At 33.0% G+C, this 25,869-nt stretch overlaps 1 protein-coding gene across 1 annotated transcript; it reads left to right on the forward strand.

Annotated features, from left to right (window-relative positions):
• On the forward strand, positions 1–24,718 carry LOC108749196 (D-beta-hydroxybutyrate dehydrogenase, mitochondrial). The gene is made up of 6 exons (XM_018487747.1): positions 1–277; positions 15,887–16,116; positions 18,500–18,740; positions 21,746–21,898; positions 22,887–23,094; positions 23,825–24,718. The coding sequence occupies exons 2-6, from the start codon at positions 15,910–15,912 to the stop codon at positions 23,979–23,981; spliced, it is 966 nt and encodes a 321-aa protein (XP_018343249.1). The 5' UTR covers positions 1–277; positions 15,887–15,909; the 3' UTR covers positions 23,982–24,718.
• The last annotated feature ends 1,151 nt before the right edge of the window (positions 24,719–25,869 follow it).

Consider the following 25,869-nt stretch of genomic DNA (forward strand, 5'->3'; position numbering starts at 1 on the left):
CGGCCGAGTATCGTATATACCGTTCCTCCTCGTAGGCATTCCAAGCGGGAATTCTCGAAAGCCAGTTGTGTTGTAGAAACCGTGGTGCGGCTTGCCCGCTCGCCGGTACTTTCGACCGATCGTAAAGCCGACCGACGTTTCACAGCTCCGTCCCGACCGCTTTCAGTAACACGGAATTTCGCCACGAAAACGGACACAATCATTTTGCCTATAGTGAACTATTGGAATCGCAGCCTGCCCGGAAACCCCACCAAGGCGAACCGTACATAAAATTCTGGTGAGTTATGTGCACGTTTCTACCTGTCTATCTACCTGCGAAATCGACGGTCACTTCTGCCGGAGATCCATCCTTTAACTGTTGAATGGGACTTCGCTTGGTTGTTCAATATTTCAAACGTCGAGGCGTTGGTTCTCTAACTAAAATTTACGGTTTAGACGTGTTATTTTTTTTGCGGAAGAACGTTCAGTTTCGACGTTATGTTACGTTTAAAGTATATTGAAAATTGTATATTGGTAAACATGTCAATGGAATTATAGCGAAACTTTTCGCATTTATTATGAGCGTTGTTCGTGCAAACAATATATTTTAACAGATTTTGAAAAGACATATTTAAAACAAAAAAACGTTTTAGTTAGACAATATTATTATATAAAAATGCTTGTTAAAATTTTAGAATTATTTTTTTTCCGTTATTTAGTTATACAGATTAAATTTTTCGAATGTATATGCAGATTAAAGTTTTTTAACATGTACTAATATTTGGATATAATTTTTAATAATTTTTAATTAAATGGATAATAATTTTTTTTATTTGGATAAATAATATTTTATAATTGTATTTAACTTTTAATTACACAAATAAATAGAGTTTTATCTTAATAATCTTATTACACGCGATATTAATATAACAATTAACAATAAAAATATCTAATAATTTATATTACTTTGAAATATATTGTAATCCGATATATAATATTAACATTCGTATTATATTACAACATCCTTGTTGATTTGGTAATATCGTAATGAAATTATCAATAAATTAAAAATTAATTCATGCATATAATTTATTCAAACTCTAGTCATGTAAATTATCTTCGTTCATGTTAAGTTTAGAATCGAGATCATTCGTTTCTACATGATGATGCCAGTCCCTCGTCATCGTAGAAAATAGCCATTGAATTACGAACGTTCTAATTTCTAATGATTTACGTGTCAAGAAGTAATCAAAGAGAAATCTTTCTCAAACGACTATCAACATTTGAAAAATAATTTGAATAAATAACAGTTTGAGTGATTGCTTACAATTAAAAGAAATTATTTTTACAGCATTTTTAAAAGAAATTAAAACTTAGTAACAAGCAAAAGTTTCATATTTTAATATCTATTATCGCACCGATATGATGCGTGTCAATTGAAGTTTAGTTTTGAAATTATTTAATAGGTCTACAATTATTATTTTTGACAGATTTAAAATCAGTGGAATTGCTTTTTATTGCCGGATATAATATTCATACAATTATTGAGCTTTAACAATCGCTTTGAGAGAGAAGAAACTATATTAAAATCCAATAGGAAACGTGGAAGTTTATTTTAGAGCCATCACCCATCACGATAGCCAATATCCGTCGTTTGGAGTTTACCTCCAAATTGATGTTTGACAGACCTGAAATCGACGAGACTCGCTACATTTAGCAATTGTCCGAGAATATCATATCATTTGCGAAAGATATCTCGCGAGTTTCTCGGCTCTCGAAAATCAAGGAAAACCGAGAGAAAACCTCACAAATGAAATGTCAGGGCTGAAACCATTTGCATGAACGATTCCTTTGTCTCGATTCCTCGAGTCGGGCGAGGCTCGTCGTTTCCGCTTTAGAACTTTCGATTATCGCCACTAGCGGACCGTGTCATAGACGAGACCATTTCCGGGATCTTCGATCGATTATCCGCGTCATGAATAATGCTTCTGCGTCATGTAGCGTTTGCAGAAACGAAGGCCGCGCTCGCGGAAAGAAGCGGCTTGAAGTTACCGGATAATAAATTCTAATCGTCGCTTAGACCGTCCATGCGTTGTAATCAAGTCTTCATTAAGCCGAAAGGATCGCAGGGTGAATGGCGGATCTCGTGGCGCTACATCCGCGCCTAATTCCGGGGTTGCGCCGTGCAGTTTTACTGAACATTCGGATTCACTCTGTGCTCTACTTAACTGGCGATTTAATTTTCACTCGCACCGCGGCCGAGTAATTAAACTGCTCTCTCTGATCATCTTCACTGTCCGCAAATATGCGACACGCCATCATCGTTATTATTGTCATCATTGTGAACGGCCTATAATTTTACCAATCTCTCGGACACTCATCTTGTTGGAAACGGCGACGAGATTTCTAAATGTCGCGAAACGAAATGAGATTGATTTCTCTTCTCATCTTTAGAGATCGCGGGAGTGGCGTTTACGCGAGTTGGACATTTTTCATTAAAGATATCTTAATCGTCATGAAAACAATTAAATGAAATGTTCGTTTCTCTACAAAGAAATTAATGTATTTAACTTGTGATTGAATGTTAATTACGACTAATTGACTTGTCATTTTACATTTAACTTATAAATAATAAATTTTTATTCAAGCTTAAAGAAGAACGCATGCACGAAAACGATTTTGCTAAAGTATCTAAAAATTTTAGTAAATATATAGGTCTGAAAACAATTTTGTTGAACTATATCAAAATAATTATGAAGGAAATTCAAACATGGTGAGAGTAATAGTGAACAAATTTTGATATTTTAGCAATGAATTTGAACGTCTTAATAATTATGTTAATAATCCAACAAAATTTATTTTCGGATCTACCTAAATTTTTATGTAGCAAAATCGTTCTTTTGTGTGAGTATAAAAATTAAATATTATTTTGTCTGGGTGAACCAGATCGTTTCGATTAAAGCTACTCGTAATCTGATTCGCAATGCATTGAAATGATGAAATCCTTGTGAGGCAACGATAATTGTTAAAGTGTATACGGGTAAAACTATTTTGTATGTGCTGAAACATTAAAAAGTTCAACTAGATACAAATCTGTAAATAATTTTGTTAGATTATTAAAATAATAATGATATAGGACGCTCAAGCTTGTTGCTAGAATGTAAAACTTTTTGGAACATTGCTCATCATGCTTCCTATATACATAATTATTTTGATGGTCCAATAAATTATTTTCAGATCTGTATTTACCCAAATTAATAGTTATTTCAGCAAAAATTGTTCTTTCCGTATATGAGTAAAAAGCGGCGCTTTAAATCTTTTCAGCCAAATTCCGCATTCGCCATGCCCTATTTATGACGTGACGTACAGGTCGTAACAATACAGGTGCTGTGCATCGATGCATGGATCAGGTTTCAGGATTATGTGTAATTAACTGGCCGTATTCATATAACAGTGAAAACAAAAACCAAATCGTAACACCGCGGTAGGACATTGATATAAAGCTCTGCTTTACAGGGAAATTACATATTACGATGAAATAGCCATCTTGCACTCACTGCAAACTTTGAAATCAGGTCGACAGAAATAATTACCATGTCGACCAAATATCCCGCCCGTAAACCGATGTAACTTAAGAAAGTCAGCCATTAGAGAGAGCACACTTAGTTCTCTCAAGCCATAAATTAACCACCGGTAGTATTGTGATTTCAATTAAGTGATTTATTGAGCTACATTAGTCTGCATAACGTCCCACGTTCAACATCATCCCTATAATTGAACCTTTCGCGGTAGACGAACTAATTCCGAAAGGACAACGCCGCTTTTCATTCGGATTTTCGTCGACAATGTCGTTTTCCATTCAAATTTTCGCCGACGGTGTCGCTTTTCATCCTAATTTTCAGCATTTTCGCTAAGTGAAGTGATTCAAAGGGATACAAAATTTGTTCTTTCTTCATAAAGCCCGATTAACTTCATCAATATCCATTCCCAATAATTTTTATTTTTATTTTTTTCTGTAGCGGCAAATAAATATACGAAAAAAAAAGATTTTGCTGAAATATCTAAAAATTCATTTAAATACAAATCTAAAAATAATTTAAGTTGAACCATCAAAATATTTAGGTATGTATATTATTAGATATTAAAGAACAATGGTTACCCAATCCTTTGAAAATAACTTTGTTATTTTTACCTTCCATGTATGTCAAAATGTAAATTAATCCATTTCTGTAGTTAGTTTGAAAATAAACAAGGTTCATATTAACGTATGCACTTAGTACATAAACTAAATTTGAATTAAATTAAACTTAATACATTTTCTCGAGTTAAATTGTTTAATTCCATTTGTTTTAGTTAAATTAATAACACATTAAATAGTAACAGTGACGATCTATGGAAATGATTAAAAATAACTTAAATTGTGAGTATAATTGAACTACGACTAATTTAACAATGTAGAATTCAAGTATAATGAAGAATACTACAAAAAATTTATTGTAGGAATCAGAATCTTAGATATCCTACATAATTATTTCGATGATCCAACAAAATTATTTTCAAATTTCTATCTAGTTAAATTTTTAAACACTTCAGTGAAATTGTTCTTTCCGTCTAATTTCAAGAAGCTATTTCTTCGACCGACTGAAAAGGAAGGCTCTTCCTCACGGTCTGCAAGCACGTCGATGTTATCCGGATGGATGCACTTCCTCGTCAACAATCGCGAAAGTAAGTGCATGGAATATATCGAGTCCGGTGAATCGTAATGTCGGTGACCGCTCGAACAACAGCCGCAGCAGGCTTCGTCGATACGCATTCCTGGACGAGCGCAACGTTCTCGGTCTTTCAGCACGGCGGGAAAAGTGCTTAGCTCAAACTTTCTAAGCGTTTCACGTCATGCCACATTCGTGGCTCATATTCGGCCGGGGCACAAAAAAAGGGAGACAGATATATGTATGTTGTTCCGGTAAGGAAAACCGTAAAATCAGTAGAAAACCATAAAGTTCGTCATTATGCAATCCCGATAAAACCTTATCCGAGGTTTATTTATGCGATTGCAGCCGACCGCTAACGAATGCAATTAGAACTCCATGCACGCCCGCTCACTACCCACCCGAGTCGCTTAATTACGCTCGTGGAAATTTTTGCGCCGGCTAAAGTCACTCGCGTACTTCTCCCTTTCCGTTCACTCAGCTTTTATTCGTGTTTTAAATCCTAGACGAAATGTTATTCGAGATTCATCGTGCTCCACTTCGATAAAAATAATTAATATCACGCGTGATCTAAAGTACAAGTAATAAAAGAATTTATTATTTTTAAGAGCTCCAGACATAGACAATATTTTAGATTCATCATATTGTTAAGTATTCCTAAAACTTATGTACATATGTAATTTTAAATATAATTTTAATAATCTTAAATTTCTCAAATATTTATCATTATATCCTTATCGATTAAAATATATGTATAATAATTTTAATACAAATCTAAAGTTTTAAAGCCGCAAAATATTCGAATAATTTATTTTGTTTACTACTAACATTATTTAATATAATATTATTTACGGATCCACTTTTAGAAAGTACAGACCTCATTACTTGCGCCATCACAATTGTGACGACCATCATCGGATACGTCAATCATGTACATTTCGTATTATACGTTAGATCGCTAGCGTGCTATAATTTCTTGGGATGTAAAATGCGGCATACGATGGTGCTATTACGCGAATTGCCGTTTGTGCTACAGGAAGTCATGAATGCGGCAGAGTAATAAGAATGTAGCAAAACGAATGTGTCGATACTTTCACAAGTAAATCGCTCAAGTAGCTTCGCGCAACTCAGGTAACTTAAATTCATTCAGCTCAGATAGCTTCACGCAGCTCAGGTAGCTTCGTGCAACTTATACAATACATAATACTTCCGTAGGCATTATCTATTAACATTATTACGCATGGATACGTTTTTTTACGATAGATTGTCAGAAGTAAGCAATAGCAAAAATATTTACGTGGTAAAATTTATATTAGATTTCTCTTAATGGACATATTAGTTTATTCGAAACTATAAATACTTCTTATTTAAGCAATTTCAACAACTTAACATTCCTTTTTTTATAGTTCAAAATTTGAAATTGTTCGATGCACATTGAAAAGAGGAGGCTGTAACTATTATTTTGCGCCGATGATATAAGCATCAGTTTTTTAATTTAGCACCGAACCAATGAATACATTGGCCCATTCCATTGCTTGCTTATTTCAGAATTATTTAATTTCAATTTTACGTTACCACGTTATCGTTATGTATGTGTTATAGGACTGCTAACAGTTGTGGAAAATACAATAATAAATGGAAAAGCCCCGGTAAAATTGGATACGCGTGCGTTTTCCATAAACCAGAATTATACTACATCCATTAACAACTGCCGACGTAAATCCGAATAGAAATAAAATTCTCGCCACAAGTATGCCACAAGACAAACCGCTGCAACCCAAAATGTGGTTACAAAATGAGGAATATCAGAGCGCGTTATTGCGGACACGTTCGAGGATACGTGTTCGTGAATCCTCAAATAAAATTCTGGTTGCTTTCTCCGGAAGAATTAATTTTGATAGACGGAAGATTTAGGACGCACAAGACGGGATTAATATCGTTGTGGCGTCCAAGACTCGCCTTCTATCAGAAGTAGGTGTGTAAGATGAGCGTCCCGCGTGACGTCCAAATTGTCATGCAAATATTGAACCGTGCACACATGGCCAACACTATTTGCCTTTTACACACAGTCGTGTTGGCCGCCCGCGGTCAACTACAAGTACCGTTGCTTCGTTATCTGGAAATGATATACACACACAGCCGTGCACAACACATACAAGCCAGCACGTCAACCACGGATTACACGCTGTACGCCCGCGTACCTGTAAACAGAAGCCTCGAGGAAATCATTCTGATGATTATGGAGAAAGGAGAAGAGCGGTCAAGAGCCCGAAGCCGTTAACCGAAGCGTTTCTCATCGCGAAAACTAACGTCGATATTAGTGTATATAAATGGTTCGCTGAATTTTCATGAATAACATCGGATAAGTCTCTTATAAGTTGAACTAATAATTTAATAGTTTAAGATTGCAAGAATAAATTTTTAAACTATTATTTTTTCATAAAAAGTGGAAATTAAAAAAAAATGCTAAAAAATTCACGATCTGATATTATAGAGCGTTTGTTCGCAACATTACGATCAATCGTTCATGTTCCGTTAAGCTTCAATCTCATTTTTTGCATACTTGATATCAGTGCACATTAACGGAATATAGTAGTTCGGTAACTATGTATTAAACAAATAATACAATAAATAACCGGTTCTTAATCTAATTAACTCGGTAGATGTTGTAATTGAGCCATTTATAAAGTAGAAATTAATTTAATATGCAAATACAGTATGAACTTTATTATACATATGTATGTCCAATAATCGGGAAATTATAGAACCTTGTAACCATAATCCTGTTTCTTTTTTCAATTTAAATAGAATATTCTCTCTCAAAAATATTGGAAAAAAAAAAGAAAATAACTAAGGTAAATGTACCAGTTAGTGAATATGACCCAATTATTGAATAAAGTAATAATAATTTTAAATATTAAACTTAGGTACTTTAAATAAATTCATCTTATTAAATTTTGTAAACAATTTATTAAAGTCTTTATTAAAAGTCGTTATTAAAAGCTTATTAATAATTAAAAATTTGTTCAATAAAAATTTTTTTTTTATTAAACATTTTTAAATCTATTTTTATCGATTCAATCTCGAATTGTAATTGTTTAAAGTTTTTGTTATTTCGTTCAATAATTGGATCATGTCCACTAACACATTTATCTTTATTGGCATTTCTCTCTTCTTGAATTTTTAATAAATACACACACACACACATTTCAAATTATAAATTATTACAAATTATTCTATAAATTCATTTGAACTTATAATTGAAGAATCTGATTTCGATAATCAGTTTTTTTTTCTCTATCTTAAAGCTAAATTCTCTTATTTTTTCTTTTATTTAAAAACTATATATTGTACCTGGACATATTCGCAGAGAAGAATTTTCTGAAATATAGGTCGCGCAATGAAAAGAAACATTCAACTGTTATTTTTTCGTTTTGTTTTGTTGGTTTTGCAAAACAGAATCTGTAATCTAGGTGCGTTTCTCGCGACGGTGTTTTCCCGTCATTATTTCAATACACGGAATCCGAAGAAAAAGCCTGTTAACTTCGTGGCGGGACCAACACGTCGGCGTGGATAATTATTTGGCATACATTAGTCACAGAGAGCTCGGCTGAAGATCGTGCTTCCTAAAATGCTTCGTTAACCACAGGCAAAATCGCGATTTAATTCCTCCTACCGATCGTTAACTGCACCCCGCAGAGATGCACAGCAGAGCGAGTCGATGATTGACGATACGATCGAGAGTAATTAGGTATCAAGTCGCATTAATTACCGAACGGCAATCACTGATGCAATGGTACAGAACGTACTCGAACATAACATTGCTTTGATTTGCCAATTCGTGTTATGTACGTCTTGAAATAATGAATTTCTGGAAAAATTATAACATTAAATGAATAATATCGACTTCTCTAAAAAATCTCTGAATACAGATAAAGTATCTACCATTTAATATTTCGTTAAGCTTTAAAATAAAATAACTAGAATTCATTTACCAAGTAATTAATTACCGTATTCTTCAACTTTAGAGTATTATATACATATTTACACATATTTTTCAACAAAACAAAAAAATTGTAGATTATTATTTTATATTGTATTTGAAAGTAATACAAGAATTTGACGGCAATTTAAAACCTGGATCAAGAATTATATTGCAATAAGAAGTAAATGTCTTTTTCTAAATAATTAAAATGAAATGATGAAAATTTACTTAAACTAAAAAACTGTATTATTAAATTAAAAAATTGTTGAATATTTATTTTTTATGAAAAGTATAAATTTTCAATTGCAGTGACTTTTTGCAGAGATTATACAACTAAAACTGTCCTTAAAAAATCGATTTTGTGCAAGGATTCATAGTTTATGGTAAAATTTTATTTAAAATTTTATAACACAAAAAACACATTTAAAGAGTGCATGTATAAAAATATATTAATGAACATATCAAAATACATAATGATATATAAAATCATAAATTAAATTTTACGTTAAAATCAGATTGAAATCTTATAAATCGTCCCTAAAATGAGTTCTTAGACTCTTTGTCAATTTACGCTTATCGCTTCTTCTCTTTAGTTCGAACCGTAATTTACGAACGAATCTTCGGAAGGAAATTCCAGCGAGGGTTACATAATTATTAACATGCGTTAATTGCGCGTTCAAAGCTGCTGCGAAGCGTCAAACGCGCGTTCCATGCATTTTTAATTTGCACTAACAAAATATGCTGAATTCGCACCGTTGCGAATCGCATATGTTTGGCTGTGTACGAGAAGAAAGTCGGCACCATCGAAGGAATGCGGCGATTATCTTCATGTAATAGTCCGTCTGATGAATGCGCGTGGCCGATGATTTTTATCGAATATACGTGCTGCAACAGCTGTGCGATAAACGTGTGTATCGTATCCTCAGCCATTCCATTGTCCGCGTGTATAGCGATACGAAGGTAACTCGATCGTTCTCAACTACGGGTAGTTGTGCATACTGTCCCCGTGGGAAGCCTTGTCCTCGTCTCCGAACCCGTCCCATCTTGCGCATACCTCGTTGTAACTTCCAACATTCCAACCGGCACACGTCTCTACGACGGGCAAGGTACTGGGCGATTAATTGAGATGACATAGCCGCTTATTAGCATGGCGTTGCAATATGCAATTGCTATCTATCTCGCTTCTATCCGCGCAAGTCAATATTCTCCTTTCGTCTCTAGTTACAAATCCAATTTTGAGATGGATCTAGTAATAAGATAACAATAAGGCAATCATCTCGTAATTATTTCACAAACACTACTTCCTCGTCTGTATTTTCGAGAAAAAGAGACCAATTTCGTGAAAAGTATACTATTATTATATATATATATAAAATTCCTATTTTTTCACTATTATTATGTCAGATTGTAACGTCAGAAATGTACAATAAAAAAAAATATACAATAAAAAATCTTGCAAAATAAATTAATATGGAAATATGTTTTAATAAAATAACATTTATAATCAATAAAATTGATTTATGAAATATATCGGAAACTCTTCTTGTTTTCGTTAATTAATAAATAACCATATATATCTGAAAATGAATTACGCATATAATAAAAAACGAAACGAGCTATATTTATAGCTATGACAATTGTCAAATAAATAACATAATATAGAATTAAATGTAATTTAATTTCTTCCCAAAACAAGAAGGTAGTTGTGGGTATATTTTAAAAGTTTATTCTATCAACTGCTTTTTATTGAAAATTATTTTTATTTAAATATAATAGCAGTATGTATTTAATTGCGTGTTTTCTCGATTCTCACGTTACAATCTGAGATAGTAATGGTGAGTGAACAGAAGCCTTACATTCTAATTACCGATCGATCGTACTATATAATTAAACGCAAGTACAATGGTTTCATTCGGCGCAAGGCAGTAGCTCGGAGTGTAAATTTTGTGAATGCTGGAATTAAATGTGTAACTTGAAAGTCTTATATTATTTTCTCTTTTTCGACTTAAATGTTTATTAATTTTTCTTCCAAATAAATAATAGTATGTTCTTCTTCTTTTCTGATATATTCTTTACTTATATAGCGCAGAACAGTATTCTAATTAAAATACGATAAAAAAATTGTTATTTCTTTTCTTGATGAAGATATTTGAATTAAATTAAAATGATAGAAAAGAATCCTTCACATTTTGTACGGCAAGATGGACTGATCCTCTTGAAATTTATTCTAAAAGAAATACTTATCATTATGCTTCTAAATTTATCGAGAAAATACAAATATCTATGTAATTTCATAGATATATTACAAATTTATTATGAAGATTAAGGCAAAATGTAATTATTCGTTAATAATTTTAGGTAACACGCATATATTCTTATTTCCGAGAAATATGTGCTCTTCTTCATATAAAGTTTAATTTGATGACCGTTATAGCATAACTGCTCGTTATTGAATTACTCCCGTAGTTTGCAATTAGAATAATTAACGTAATTCCCGTCTAGGGAATAGAGGGACAAATGTCATACCTATATTCAGACATGCCATATATTCAGTTTCAAGACTAGAAATGATTAACGAAATAATTACGTGAGAATGTCTCACACGAATGGATACAAGGCTATTGCTTTTATTCATAATACTGTTTTCCAATTCAGCCTTGAAACAATTAATCCGCAAATCTATATATTCATAAAAAATGTTTTCTTCCAAAATTTAATATAAACACAAACGAGAAGATATAAAACTTATAACTGTATATATAATTACAAAGTATAAATTCTTAAAACATTTATAAACTATCAGTGAATAAAACATTTTTCGCGTTAATCTTAAAAAAAAAAAATACGAGAATTAGTATCATGAAACGGCAATATTAAATCAATTAATCATACACAAGTTTTTTAATGAAAGATGTACAGCTTCTAATTACATGACGTAGTATAAATTCTTGATTGTTATATCAATAAATAAAGCGTCTCTCGCGTTAATCTTAAAGAATAAATGTCATGAAACGGCGAGGTTGAGTCAGTTAATCATATAGAGATTTTCGACGAACCATAATAAACCCGATTTATCGTCACAAGTGTGACGTTCTTTATGGGCGCTTATCTGCCGCTTGGATACAGGAAAAGTTAATCATGATAACCCAGACCCAGGAGAAACTCTGTGTTATACATATACGCACACTATCATTAAACATGCACGCGGCCGCAGGTGCACGCGTGATGTTCGTACGATCGTAAATGTCACAGATTCCGCGTATCCACGCTAAAACGTATTAATTTTAGCGTTGCTGCCGCTCTCCGTTTGTCGTCCCCGTGTGACAAGCGTTAATTCATCACCGGCGCAGTCCTTCGCCAGGTGATTCGTTATGACCGGGGGGGGGGGGTGAAAATCTCGCCCCGCGATCGAATCCCGTTATCGAGAGACAGCATAGCGGCACTGATTCACGTGGCGCGGCGAGTGCCATCCTGTCACTTCCGACTATTTTTCACAGAGTTACGAATCACGTCGGGGCACTTGACGCGTGACGGATACAGAAAATTGCGCGTCGGTCGACTCGCGCGATCGGAAGAAAGTATCGCAAGAAGCCTGGAGATGGTTTTTGCGCGGGCACGTCCCAAGTGCCAAGTTGACGTTCTTGTAATGTAAAGTTACGGCGCTTTCTATTGTGCACATCGCTTCTCGCGAATCTCTGCCATCCTGTTTGTGCGGATGACATTTGAGAATGACAATATAGACACCTGCATATAGATACGTAATCTCTTACTCCCTGGATGGGCAATGAGTTTTTCTCCCGGTAGTCATTGTACGAAAGGCGCTCCTTTACAAACAACGTATACGTTAGTACAAAGCACTCGTTATCAACGAAAATGTTACCTCGCAGGCAAAGGGCATATATGAGGAACATCATAAAATATCTCTACCTTTCTCACGTTACCTTTAGTCAAACAACTTTAAAGCGCAAACGAATGAAACATAAATAACAACGTCTCTTTTCATTTTGCCGAAGAGGACTTCGGCAATACCAGAAATGTGGAAAACGCTCGCGAGAAAGCTTCTTGAGAATGCCGCCGTGCAATATGCGAGGCAAACATCGGTTTCACGTCCTGGAGTATCTCTTTTAGCGTATACATATATTTTTATGTCTGATATGCATCGGACAATGCTCTTCGAAGAATGCATCTACCATTCCGCATGTACGAACTGACATTTACATACCGAGAGAGAAAGAGAAAGAGAGAGAGAGATGGGGGGGAGGGGATCGGAGGAAAAGAGCAGGAGAAAGGAAATATCTCGCTTTCCGAGAGAAATTCGTATATGAACTGCGCATTGTAGGCGTCTTCCTCTCGAGCTGTATGATCGATGAAGTTTATCTCACGCTGTTAACTTCATAATGTCAAGTTATACTCAAATTGAATTATTTTTAATCATTTCTATAGATTGCCATTATTCCTACTCAAAATATCAGTTAATTTAATTAAAATAATTAAACAATTAAACAATTTAAATGAAGAAAATGTATTAAATTTCAAAGTAAACAACATCCATATTAAAGTATATACTTAGTGAACAATACTGTCTCAAATTTAATATCATTTACTAATTGTAAATGCATTAATATGAATATTATTTACTTTACTTTGAAACCAAACACGGAATATATTGACTTACATCTTGATGCATAGATTTGGAAGTCAAAAATAACAAAATGTTACATGTGTACACAGAATGCCCTATTTTATTTTAACAGTTAGTTTTTTCCAAAACTATTAATATTATAATACAAAAAATATTTTAGAAAAGGAATAGCTCTGAGAGGAACGTATTTGGTCACGTTGTTTTTTTCTTCAGATAAATGAAATATGATTTTCATATAATATGATTCCTCAAATTATTCTACATATAAAAGTATTAAAATAAAGATATTAACAAATCAGTGTAGTTTATAAGATATTTTATACTTTATTCTCGCAAATTTTGACTTAAAATATAAAATATCTCATAAACTATTTATTTTTGGATTACTTTAATACACAGTTCATTTTGGACTACTTTAGAGCATAATAAGAATCAATTGATATAAAAAATTGATGCTTTAAAAAAATATGCAAATTGCATAATTTTATTGCGCTTTTTTAGCTTGTGTTAACTTGTTGAGATGTTTTGAGAGAGTATGTTGGAAATTGTTGGAAACATTTTTTCACTTATAATCACCATTAACAATAATTAAGTGAGCAAATTTAAATTATGTCCGATTGCAAATTACGTGCAGTAATTTGATTTTTTACCTCAAAAAAGCAAAAGTGTAAGAAATCAATCATCGTTAATTAAAGCAAGCCTTTTAAAAAATTTTTTTTTAAGAAAGTCTTTCTGTTTCACGACAATGCACGTTTTCATTCAGCAAGACGAACACAGAATTTGTTGACATAATTTTGTTGGGAATTTTTTCATTATTTATCATACTCTCCAGACCTTGCACTGAACGATTTTTATTTATTTCCTGCGCTTAAAAACATTTGGGTGGCAAAAGATTCGAAAGCGACGATGAAATCAAGGCTGAAGTAAAATCGTGGCTCCGATCCAAGAATACGTTTTTTTTATATCACTGATACTGAAAAACTAGTTGTCACGTTAACAAGTGATTAAATTTCAATGATGACTACATTGAAAAATAATTTAAGGACCAAATTAATAAAATAAATAAGTTTTATAATAGTTCTATCTTTAATTTTATTTTTCTGTGATGGAGAAACTTTATACTTTTGGGATGCCCCTCGTATATATACATACGCACAAATATACATATACATATATGTATATATATGTATATATATATATATTTAACTCAAGAGATAAGTTATCACTGCTTTTTTTATATCAAACAAGTGCATCAACGTTATATCATTTGTTTGCATTAATCCTTTAATTCTCGATGAGTTGATCGATGTGCTGTCGTTATAGACATCGACGAGTAAGCATACATTTCGCGAAGAAATATTTCGCACCGTCGAAGAAATGTCTTTCCGTACAACCAGTGAAATACGAGCCCGGCGGGTTTAATCGATTCAACACATTAGCAGTATACGGTTCCGCCGCTATTAAGTCAGCTGAGCGAGGAGAACGAACACGCGCAAGATTTTCAGCGATCGTCGCAATTCCATCGCGTGTCTATCGCTACGAAGGAGAAGTTCTCCATTCTCTATTCGATTCCGCGACGATCACGGAAAATCGGTAGTCGACCTAGTACCACATAGTGGTCGAGCCTAGATACGGTTTAGAAAGGCAAGTGATTCTCTTCGACAAAAGCAACCCCGCCCTGCCGTTCACTTTTCACCGAAGGAACCAATTCTTCCGTCTCACTTCTCGGACCCTCCTTGATTTTTTATCTACCGAGAGAGCCTGTACTTGTTAAAACAAAAACTAAATTTTTTATGAGAGTTGTTTCGAGCGTTTTTCTAGTTAAATTATTGCGACATTTCTTGCTATTTTAGATGCAATAATTTTCAAATTCAGACTGTCATTGTTAGCAAAAAATAATTGAAAAACTGATTTTTTATTTCATTTAATATATAAAATTGTATAACATTTTTCGATCTCTATATTTTATAATAATAAATAAAAAAATGTTAATTTAATAGTGAATATTTATTAATTCTCTCTTGGTAATCATAATCATGATAATTCAAATTATTCACATTCATACTTGAATCATTCAAATCATACCACGTTCTGATAAATTATTAAAATGTCATATTTTAATAATCCCAATTATTAAAACTGAACCAAATCTGAATTTATAAAAAATTTATGTCCTTTTCATAAATATTTATGTTATTTTCATTTGCTTGTCACTTGTCGCACCCTAGTCATTCAAAAAGAAATGTTATATCTTAAAAATTGAAATACTTAAAAATGACGTGCTATATCTTAGGAATTTATACGAGATGGACTTTTTCTTGCGCGATATAATATTCGTACATTAAAAAATGTTATTTCCTCTTCTTAAACTAAAAATTATTCGAAGTATGTAGTGTTATTTTCACGAATGTTATATTTGTTAATTTACAAAAAATATAACAACATATTGCAACAGCGAAGCTCTCCTATTCACTAAAGACTTCCGAGTTAATAATCGGAATTAATATATCGAAGTGCAATATAAAACGAATTCACTTCTCTAAAATATTAACGACTCTTTCATTCTCGCAGTTTCCTCGCGCCAATCGGTCACAATGGATGTTGAAACCGGGGCCGTTTTGGCCCTGCAGATATTGGCTCTGTGCTCGATAGTCGCAGCCCTACTGGCTTACCTGATGCGACAGTCCAGAAATGCCGCCGACGAATACGAGTCGCGTAACAAACGTCACGTACTCGTTACCAGCTGTGATACATGCGTAGGCTTGCAGATCGCCCTTGCACTCTACGAAGCCGGCTACAAGGTAATAATAGCAACAAGGGGTATGCGTGTAACCGTCATAAATTAACGGCAGTACAAACTTCACCGTACGTTCGCCTCCGTTACGCTGCCAGTCGCCGATATTCTCTCTGCGGCTCGGTGAATATTCAAAATTCAGAACCGCGAGAGATCCACATTGTAAATGCCGAAGGCTACGCGAAGTAACGGCTGACCGCTTTATTGCGTGGGAACTGCACTGAAGTTTGTGTACGTCGACGATTATCGGAAACACGCATTAGCGAATGGCGAGTCTTGCGTTATCGCGGCGTCGACTATGACTCGTTTCTCTGTTTTTTTGCAGTCCATAATTATCACCAAAATTGGGTCAAAGCTATTATTGGACAGGCTCTTAGTCAGCTTCATGACTGCATAAATCTCGAATTTATCGCAGAAAACCATGTATATTCCGAGAAGAACATTCATACTTGTCATCTTTATTTTTTTCTTTTATTACACGAGATGGAGTAACTTTGCAAGCGACTGTCAGCTAGTTTTGAGCACGCTAGCTTAAAACGGATAGACGTCGGATCCCTCGCACGTCCACTCTTTTCGCGGTTTCGCGAAATCTAAACGGCTAAAGTTGAGCGATACCATGCAACGCGACGACAACTGCTGAAACGCAATATCCCGCGGCCTTATGTCAGAATCCCCATTATCCCTTCGAGCGTGCAACATATTTCAGATTGTCGGAGTCCGGGCTCCAAATTAGTTTCCTCATGTCAAGGGAGCGGAACATCGGTGAGCCCTTAAATCAGTCCTGCCGACAGTTTCTCGACAGGTATTCACGTATCCGCTAGTCTCGCTGAGTATATCGTGTCACCACTCAAGAGTCATCCCTCAAAAGATTGCCACTGAAAGATAGATACTTGGCCAACTCAGATTTTACTCCGGTAATAACTTGCGGCAAGCGTTCTCCACGCCGATCTTGTGAGGGCTTCTTCGCGAAAGGTCCAAATCGAATGGCAATATTACATTTATTACTTCTTCAGAAGATCCTTCAGATCAACAAGGTAATAATTTCATTCCTCTCGTGATCCATGGATAATATACTCAGAAAAGTTATCCAATAACTTAACGTAATCATCTCTCTAAAATTCAGCAATGAAGTTAGTTTTGTCATCTAAGTTGCGCCACGCCCTTCAACATTTAGGTTAATATTTAATGTTGAAATCTCGTCCGATTTTGCTAATTAATGATCAGTCAATCAGCTTACACCATTTGCATGCTCTCCAAGTACTTTAATGGAATTAAACAGCGGAATTTTCATGTAGTACAAAGGCAAAATTGATATAAGTCATTTATGTAGTCATTTATGATTAATCGCGATTCGATTGTTCCACATATTCTGACGAGTTTTACTTATTATCTTTCGTATATCAAGAGCATACATCAAAGAACTTGATTTATATAAATACTGTTAAATAGTTTAATTTACTTTAGCAATTAATAATTCCAAATAAAATTAAACAGATATAGATAAGTATTTTAAAATGTAAGACCTGAAACGTAAGATTATTTGAAAATTGTTGTCGATATATTATTAAATAAAAATTTAAAAACTAAAAGTTACTCTACATAATATTATTCAGTTTTTCAATATAAAATATCACTTCCATATTTCTAACATGATATAACTAAAAAAATTTTCAAGTTATTATTATAAATGAATTAAATAAACATCTCTATTAATCGTAAAGAATAAACTAACTAAACTCCATCAAAAAGTGACACAATTTAAAAAGAAATTTTTAAGGATTGTGAAATAAAAATGATAAAAAAATAATATTTGATCATATTAAGAATGTATTCTTTTTGCCAACATTTGATTAGTCTAATTCTGTGTCTCAAGTTAAAAAAGTTTTTCTCCTTTTCTAAAAAACTTAATTTTTTTATCAATATAATTTATGGATAATTATTTGAACAATTAAACAACATTTAATTGAATTTGCTTGATCCGTCTTTAATTGAATTAATTTTTTCATTGATTAATTTTTCGATTTTATGTATGTGATTTTTGAAGTGAAAAAGCAATATATTTATATAGTATAATAAGATTGAAGTTAATCAATCGAAATGATATTTAGGAACAATTATATTCTAATCTTAATGAATCTTTGTATCTTCTAAAATTAATACCTAAAAGAAGAATTTCGAGTTTTCTATCCTTTATTGAAAATATCCAGTTCATTAGTCACAGTCGAGCCTATGTGTCATTTAACGTGACCTATCAACGTCAAAGCATATCGCGCGGTATCGAGCGGTGCCAATACAGTGTGTAACAGAGTGGCACGTGGAATGTGGGCTTGCGGCGGCGGTGGTCTTTCAAAACATAACATGTATAACATGTCATATTCTCCCTGCGACAGGTGTTCGCAGGTCTGCTAGATCCAATGGGTAGCTCACCGTCGGTCAAAATCTTGAAGGCGGTCGAGCTGGAGCGGCAGAAACAGGATGAACCTGACGGTACGAGCGATGGTGATCCGCAGCAACCGGAAGCTGCACGTGCTCGTGGTCAAATCGTGCCATTGGAATTGGACCCGACAAGAGAGGACAGTTTGCACGCCTGTTTGGACGCTGTCAGAGCAAAACTTCCGGCCGGCGAGGATGGCAAGATGTTTTATTCATTCAATTTCTTTGGTTAATCATTGAATTGAGGTAGCTAAGAAATGACCGCAATACTGACTGTAAAGTAAATAGAAAGTCAGAAATAATTAATTTGAAAGAAGAACTAAATACATAGACGCCAGTATATAAGATTGAGATATTAATGAATGGAGGCAATTAGCTTTCTCAAATGTATGAGTAATTATGTATATTTTAAAAATATAATTTAATATATAGAAAGTGAAAGAGAAAGACAAAGATAGACAAACAGACAGAGAGGGAGGGAAGGAGGGAGGAAGAGAGGGGAGAGAGAGAGAGAGAGAGAAAGAGAGAGAGAGAGACGAATAATCTTTTACATAAATTTCATACTTTCATTTTAATAGCATTATAAGGATTGTGATTAGAGAAAGGAGAAACTGTCGTGTGATGTTCAAGTCTTCCAAGACCGGTACGAATTTTTATTTATGGTTTATTTCTCGGAATGAATTATTATCGATGAAGGAACTGAACATTATATTTTGTATTAACAAAAACGATTGTGAATTTAATTAAATTAAATTAGATTGGAAAGAGAGTTTCCAAATGGTCAAAGTTTGGGTGTCTTTTTAATATGATCTATTAAAAAAAAAATTTTTAATCAAATCTTTATGTTAAAAAGATATCAGTCAATATCATATCATGTTTAGACTATATAAATGATATTTTCATATGTAATCTGTGTAGAAAGTGAGTCGTGTATGCAAATAATGCTTTTAACAGGTATGCTTTCTCTGCTTCTTTGTATTTTGATTTAATTTACAATTACTTCTTCGAGATGTTACGGTATTCTATCATATTACGTTTGTACAACCATGTTAAAGCTATTCTAGCTTTAATATTAAAGTTATTGTCAAACATTAATTTTTGCGCTTTCATCTAAAATACAATACTTCATTACAAAATTTGATAGAGTTTCGCTTGCGTATAAACAATGCAATATTGAAGCAAAAAATAATTTGTTCGTAACATTTTTTACATGACTTTTTCTTTTCATAATTTATATAGATTGCGTGAAAAAAGAAATACGTGTTTCACATTTAATGCAGGGAATTACGTTGATTTAATAACACACATAAATTTATCATTAGGATCTACATTATTTTATCAGTACTTTAAATGTATTATGTATCTATTTTTAATGAATTTTAAAATCACTCCTTTTAGTCTTTATAAGAGTTACAATGCGGAAAACAGAAAATTCAATGTTATTTCTATATACAAATTAAACTTTTATTTTAATAATCACATAATTACGCAAAAAAACATCAAAATTGACTTTCTTTAAATTAAAAATTTCTGATAATTACTATTCCACTTCAGTGTCATATAATGCACATTTAATTGTGTCATTTAATTAACTACATTAATTATAATAACTAAGCATATCATAAATGGAATAATTTGTCAAGCTGCAACGAACATCAGTAATTGTGTTTTCAAATAACGCCAATATTTATTCAATTACAGATAAGTTGAAAATTTTTACATATTCAATTTCACTTTTATACGTGACTTCGTTAATTTTATTATTAGGATCCCGGCGAGAAATACCGATGAACTTCTATACCGATGAACATAAATAATCTGACAGTAATTTAATGAAATTTGATATTGAACGAATAATGTTCTAGATATAGAATCATTCTCTGTTTCCAAAATAATTCAGCTATAAGCTTGTTATATTATATTCGACGCGGGCTTTATCGATATCAGATACACATAGGTAAAGTTATCTTGTTCAAGATCGGGGAAAATACACACAAGTTAAATACCACAAGTTAAATACGATTTTTGCGAAACATGTTTAACCCTCCGGAACTGATACGAAAATTTATAATACAATTACTAATGCTGGGTTTGTAAGATTCATTTAATTTATGTTAATTAAAAAACACTAATTAATTTTAGGAAATCACTATGACATAAAAAGAAATCTTTTATAAAAAGAATGACTATTCAGTATATTATCGAAGAATAATCCCAAATTGAATCCTGGTGAAATGAATTAGTTTTCACATATAATGAAGTTTATGACATAAACACAAGGCTCAATAATAGATAATTTATAAGCTATAGTATATCACAACTGCTTTGTGAGCATAAGTTTCACACTTTTGATACACAGGTAAAAAATTATCCATTATTGAACCTTGTCTATGTCGACTTGTATCTATGATAGCCTTTGTTCTCTGCATCAAGCTATATTATATATGAAAACTATTCTCTTTCATCAGAACCTAATTTTCCGTTAATATTAATTAATTAAAGTCCTTTATAGTTCCTAAATATAACATAAAGAAAATTGAATTGTTTGACATTCTTGAAAAAGTGATTTATAATTGAATGAGTCTAATAGATGTCAGCCTGAGGGTTAAAAGACAGAAAAATAAAACACTCGAATAAATCATTCAAAACTTTAATGCACTTCCAACTTTCTTTCACAATGATTCCAACAAGATTTTTACGAGACGAATATTTGCTTCTGCATAGATTTGTCGTGCAATATATCTTGCGTGCATAATGGAAGTTTGCGTAATGGGAAAACACGAGGAAATAACGTACCTTCATCGCGCAGAATAAATAAACGCAAACGTCATATTCGCAGATTTTTGCTATTCGTTATACCCACGAACTGTCAGACGAATGTTTTTCGTTGCGAAAAATGAGATGGAAGTGCCGAATGTATTTGTTTAGTTAGCGTAGCCAGGGAATGGAGGAGTGCACTTTGGTTTTATAAGTCATACTTCCGATTGGAGATGCAATTTCAAATGCTCGATATCACTGGGGACCGTAAATTGCAGCGGTATTTACCTCGCGATGGCCTTCCACTCGTTGTATAACTCGTTGTAACGTATTTCCAGCGCGAGCGAAGTTCGTTGGAATAAACTTCCATCTGCCTCGTTTCCGCGTCACCCAGGAAGGACGATCACTTTAAGTACTCTAAAGCGCTGAACTTTATTTAATTACAGGTCTCTGGGCAGTCGTGCACACAGGCGGCTTGGTTTTACCAGGTGTTATAGAGAAACAAACCAGTTCAATGTGGGAATCCATGTTGCGTCACAACTTGGTTGCTCCGCTAAGAACTGCTAGAGTATTCATTCCTCTATTGCGTATCAAGAGAGGTTCGTTGAATATATTCGACAAAATCTTAAGACTAAGAAAACTATTGTCTGCCGCTACATAAAAGATTAACATTTCTTTCTGTTTTGCTCCAAACAAAATTGCTTCGTGGACAACGAAAAAAATGGTCATAAATAACAACAAAATATAATAAATATTAATTTTTTAATTTATATAAAAATTAACATTGTTTTAAGTACCAAAAAAATCTTATTTGTCTGAGCTTGATTAAATAATATGTCAATGAATTTATATCCATGGGCGTAGCCAGGATTTTAGAGGAAAGGTCAAATTAGAGTTGAGACTTAATCCCCCGTGGAGGGAAATAGTCGAATGGTATGGACTATTGGATTTGTTTCGTTTTATTATTTTCAATTACTAGCAGGTAAAAATCACAAAATCAGACATATTTAATGTAGTAATTTAAGTTTTCTCTTAAAATTGTAAATTGATTCTTTGAGCTGGAAAAACTTATGATACAATATCGTATTGATTCTCAGAAAATCTTTTTATAACTTTTACTTCCAATTTTTTCTTCTCTTTAAAAAATTAATTTTTCTAAATAGTCAAAGCATAATTTTTAAATGTATTTTTTTTTAACTATTTTATTTTTAAAAATTTTTGAGAAGACCAATCATCTTCGGTCTTCGAACGCAATCTTAAATTGAAACTAGGATAGTAATATTATAAATTAAATTGACAAGCAATTATCAATTTAATAAATATTTTAAAAATCTGTAAACAATTTATTATTAAAAATATCTTAAATAAAAATCTTTTACTACAAAAATGGTCGAGTCGAAACTTATTCATCAGCTTAAGTTAATGAGAAATTTGCTCGCTTTTTGAGAAAGTAAATTGCTCCTTTGAAAACTGCAGCAGTGCACAATAGCACCGAATAAAGCGCCCGGCGCAGCGGCAAGACTATTCACCGATAGCAAAACCATATTCATTCTTTAAGCGGCTTATTGAAAATGTTCTGTTCCTAAGGACGCATCGTTCTTTTGGGCGACTCCGAAACGAGCTATGGCAGTAAGACAGGCTTTGGACTGGTGGCTTTCAGCGCATCCCGAAGAGCCGTGGAAGGTGCCGCGGAGGCATTAAAAAACGAATTACATTCATCGGGTGTCGACGTCGTGCTTCTTAAACCGCCGCCAGTGAATCCTCTCGTTCTTTATGCATCGCCCGTTCTCAAGACGTAAGACGACTATCAGTTTACGATATCTTGTTTCCACGGGCTAACAAAGATGTTAAGTCGGTTCCAAGCACAGCGCCCAAAACTTTTGCGAGCTGCTTCACAATTTCGTACTCTTTCGAACACGTTTCTTCCTCTATCTTTCTTATACAATTTTCCCGTTAATGATATTAATTCCAATCTTAGAAATTGGACCATTATACCGTATTCAGAGTCATTACACTTTAGTCATTTACTTTGATAAGCGTAACAATCAGGGAAGAATAAAAAAAGATATAATTTTCTATTATTATAATCTAGAGAGAGATAAACGATGAATAAATTTCTTGCAATCTTGTTTATCAAATTAAATTACATAAATTATTAGTTCATTACATTAGAAAGCGAAAGAGAGGGAGGGAGGGTGAGAGGGAGGGAGAGAAAGCATTAATATTTTAGATTAAAAATGGTTTTCTAGCTCCAAAAAATAAATCAAATATAAGTAAATTGTCTACATGAGGCTCCACAATTATTAGTGCGTAAATAATATATTTATAAAAGATGATAAGATATAATTCGCGAACAATTGGAATGTATTATACTTACAACCGCGAAGGAGGACATGTATAATTAATTTAATATTTTAAAGTCTTCAAAATTCATCTGTATCTTCTCTATGTCAATATCTTCCCTTATAATCATCGTGGCTTAACGATAGATTTAATTGCTATGAACAGTGCTCAATTATTTGCAGGATTGATGTGGAATCTGGCGTAACAGCCTCGGAAGGGACGTGGACCGCTCCGCTATCGATTCATTCCGTGCGGAACGCTCTGATTCCTGCGATTACGACGTCGTGTCCTTTAAGCGTTTACGATATGTCTGTCAAGCCGAGGGTCTTCTGTCGATAATACCATCCATGTCGTGTAAACGGATCGAAAGATCGCGAAATGTAATAATATCGTGGAACTCCTCGAGTCGATACTGCAATACGCAGTATATGGAAACAATGGGACGTGGAATATAATGGTACACGCATGTTTGCCGCCGGTATCATATGTTGACGTGTCATCTCACATGTCTTAAAGCGTCATGTGCGAAATTTCTTTCTCGATTTCGCGGTATAGGCGACACTTCTTGCGTGTGAATGATGTCATTTTTTCATATGCTCGTCCCAAGCGGTATCCATTATGAATTCTCGTATTTGTTTCCCGTTCATTTTTGTATCGCGTTTGCTGTGTCAGGTCCTGGCATCGATTTGAGGAAATATTTATTAAAAGCCAGTAATTTTTATCGCCACTAAATAAATTCCTGATTACCCTTAATTCTTAATAAATTTCCTATACCTTTTCCCTTCGAAGGAAAATTATTCTAATGTTATTTACGTTGTAAAAATAAGATCGCTCCCAAAGTAACTATTATACAGTCTAGTATATTTTAAAATTGCACATTTAGTCCAGTGGATTTATCTTCGATTGCGATGTTTAAATATTTGGTTGTGTAGCGACTTCACGAAATGTATATTTTAAGAGGTTGAAACGGAAAAATGTGTTTTACTTCGAAAGGTTCGATGGACGTGTGTGCGAAGTTAAAAGAGTTTGCTGTATTTGAGCATGTGTAAATATCACAGATGTATTCTATAATATATAAAATGAATAACTTTCGTAAATTTGAAAATATATGAGAATATTAATTATATAATTTTGAAAAATTAGAAAAAATATGTATACGATATAAATGACCTTTTTCCTTTACTATTATTTTTTTAGATTATTATTTTTAAAGTCTTCGACGGAATTGTCAAAAAGTCATTTTGAAAAGAGTTTTTAGATGAAACTTTTAATAATAGGAGAAAGAGGAGATTAATATATTTCCTCTTATATTTTTCACACTTGAAATGATATAAAAATAATGTTCGTAATATTTTTTTCGCATTTTCAAATTCGCAATAGTTAATCAGCCGTTCGTTCCCTTTGGTAGACTATTTAATGTAATTACATAGTTAACCCTTCATGAAAGCTATTTGTATTTATAATTAAAATGTGAAGCTTTCGCCAATAAATCTATTTTTAGATGTAAATGATAGATTTTTCTTAATAAAACTATCTTAATATGGTGCAATTGTATTAAGTTAAAACGAAAAGTGCAATATGTACTCTGCGGTTATGTGTAACCTCAATAAAAAAAATATATATAATAATGTTGAAAGAAAAAAGCTTTTGTAGCGATAAATTATTTTTCAATTTGTTGTTCTGTTAATAAAACTTTCAATGTACGTAATACATATTATCAAACTATAATTATAGATAATTCAGATTTGTTCTACTTTTAATCGAGATTGAATAATAACTAGTCAATAAGGTAAAAGTTAAAAAAAATGTTAAAAATTTAATAACTTGTAACTTAATTTAATTAATTTTAAATGGATTTGTTTTTGACTTAATTTAGTCTCTCTCTCTCTCTCTCTCTCTCTCTCTCTCTCTCTCTCTCTCTCTCTCTCTCTCTCTCTCTCAGATTTTAATTTATTAGTAAAAGACAATAAACTCAAATAATTCATAAAATTAAAAATAAAACAGGAGCTACGAGTCAAGCTAGATCTTACAACAAAAACATAAGTTTATTAAAACAAACGTTTCGACCCCTACATTGGGTCATTCTCAATGTTGAAATTAATACAATTTAAAATCAACGACTTATTTAAAAAACAATAACTTGCTAATACATATTATGATTTTTCAAATGAGTCATTGATTTCAAATTGTATTAATTTCAATATTGAGAATGACCCAATAGGGATCA

The sequence above is a fragment of the Trachymyrmex septentrionalis genome, unplaced genomic scaffold (genome assembly GCF_001594115.1).
Source record: "Trachymyrmex septentrionalis isolate Tsep2-gDNA-1 unplaced genomic scaffold, Tsep1.0 scaffold27, whole genome shotgun sequence".
Taxonomy (NCBI): Eukaryota; Metazoa; Arthropoda; class Insecta; order Hymenoptera; family Formicidae; genus Trachymyrmex; species Trachymyrmex septentrionalis.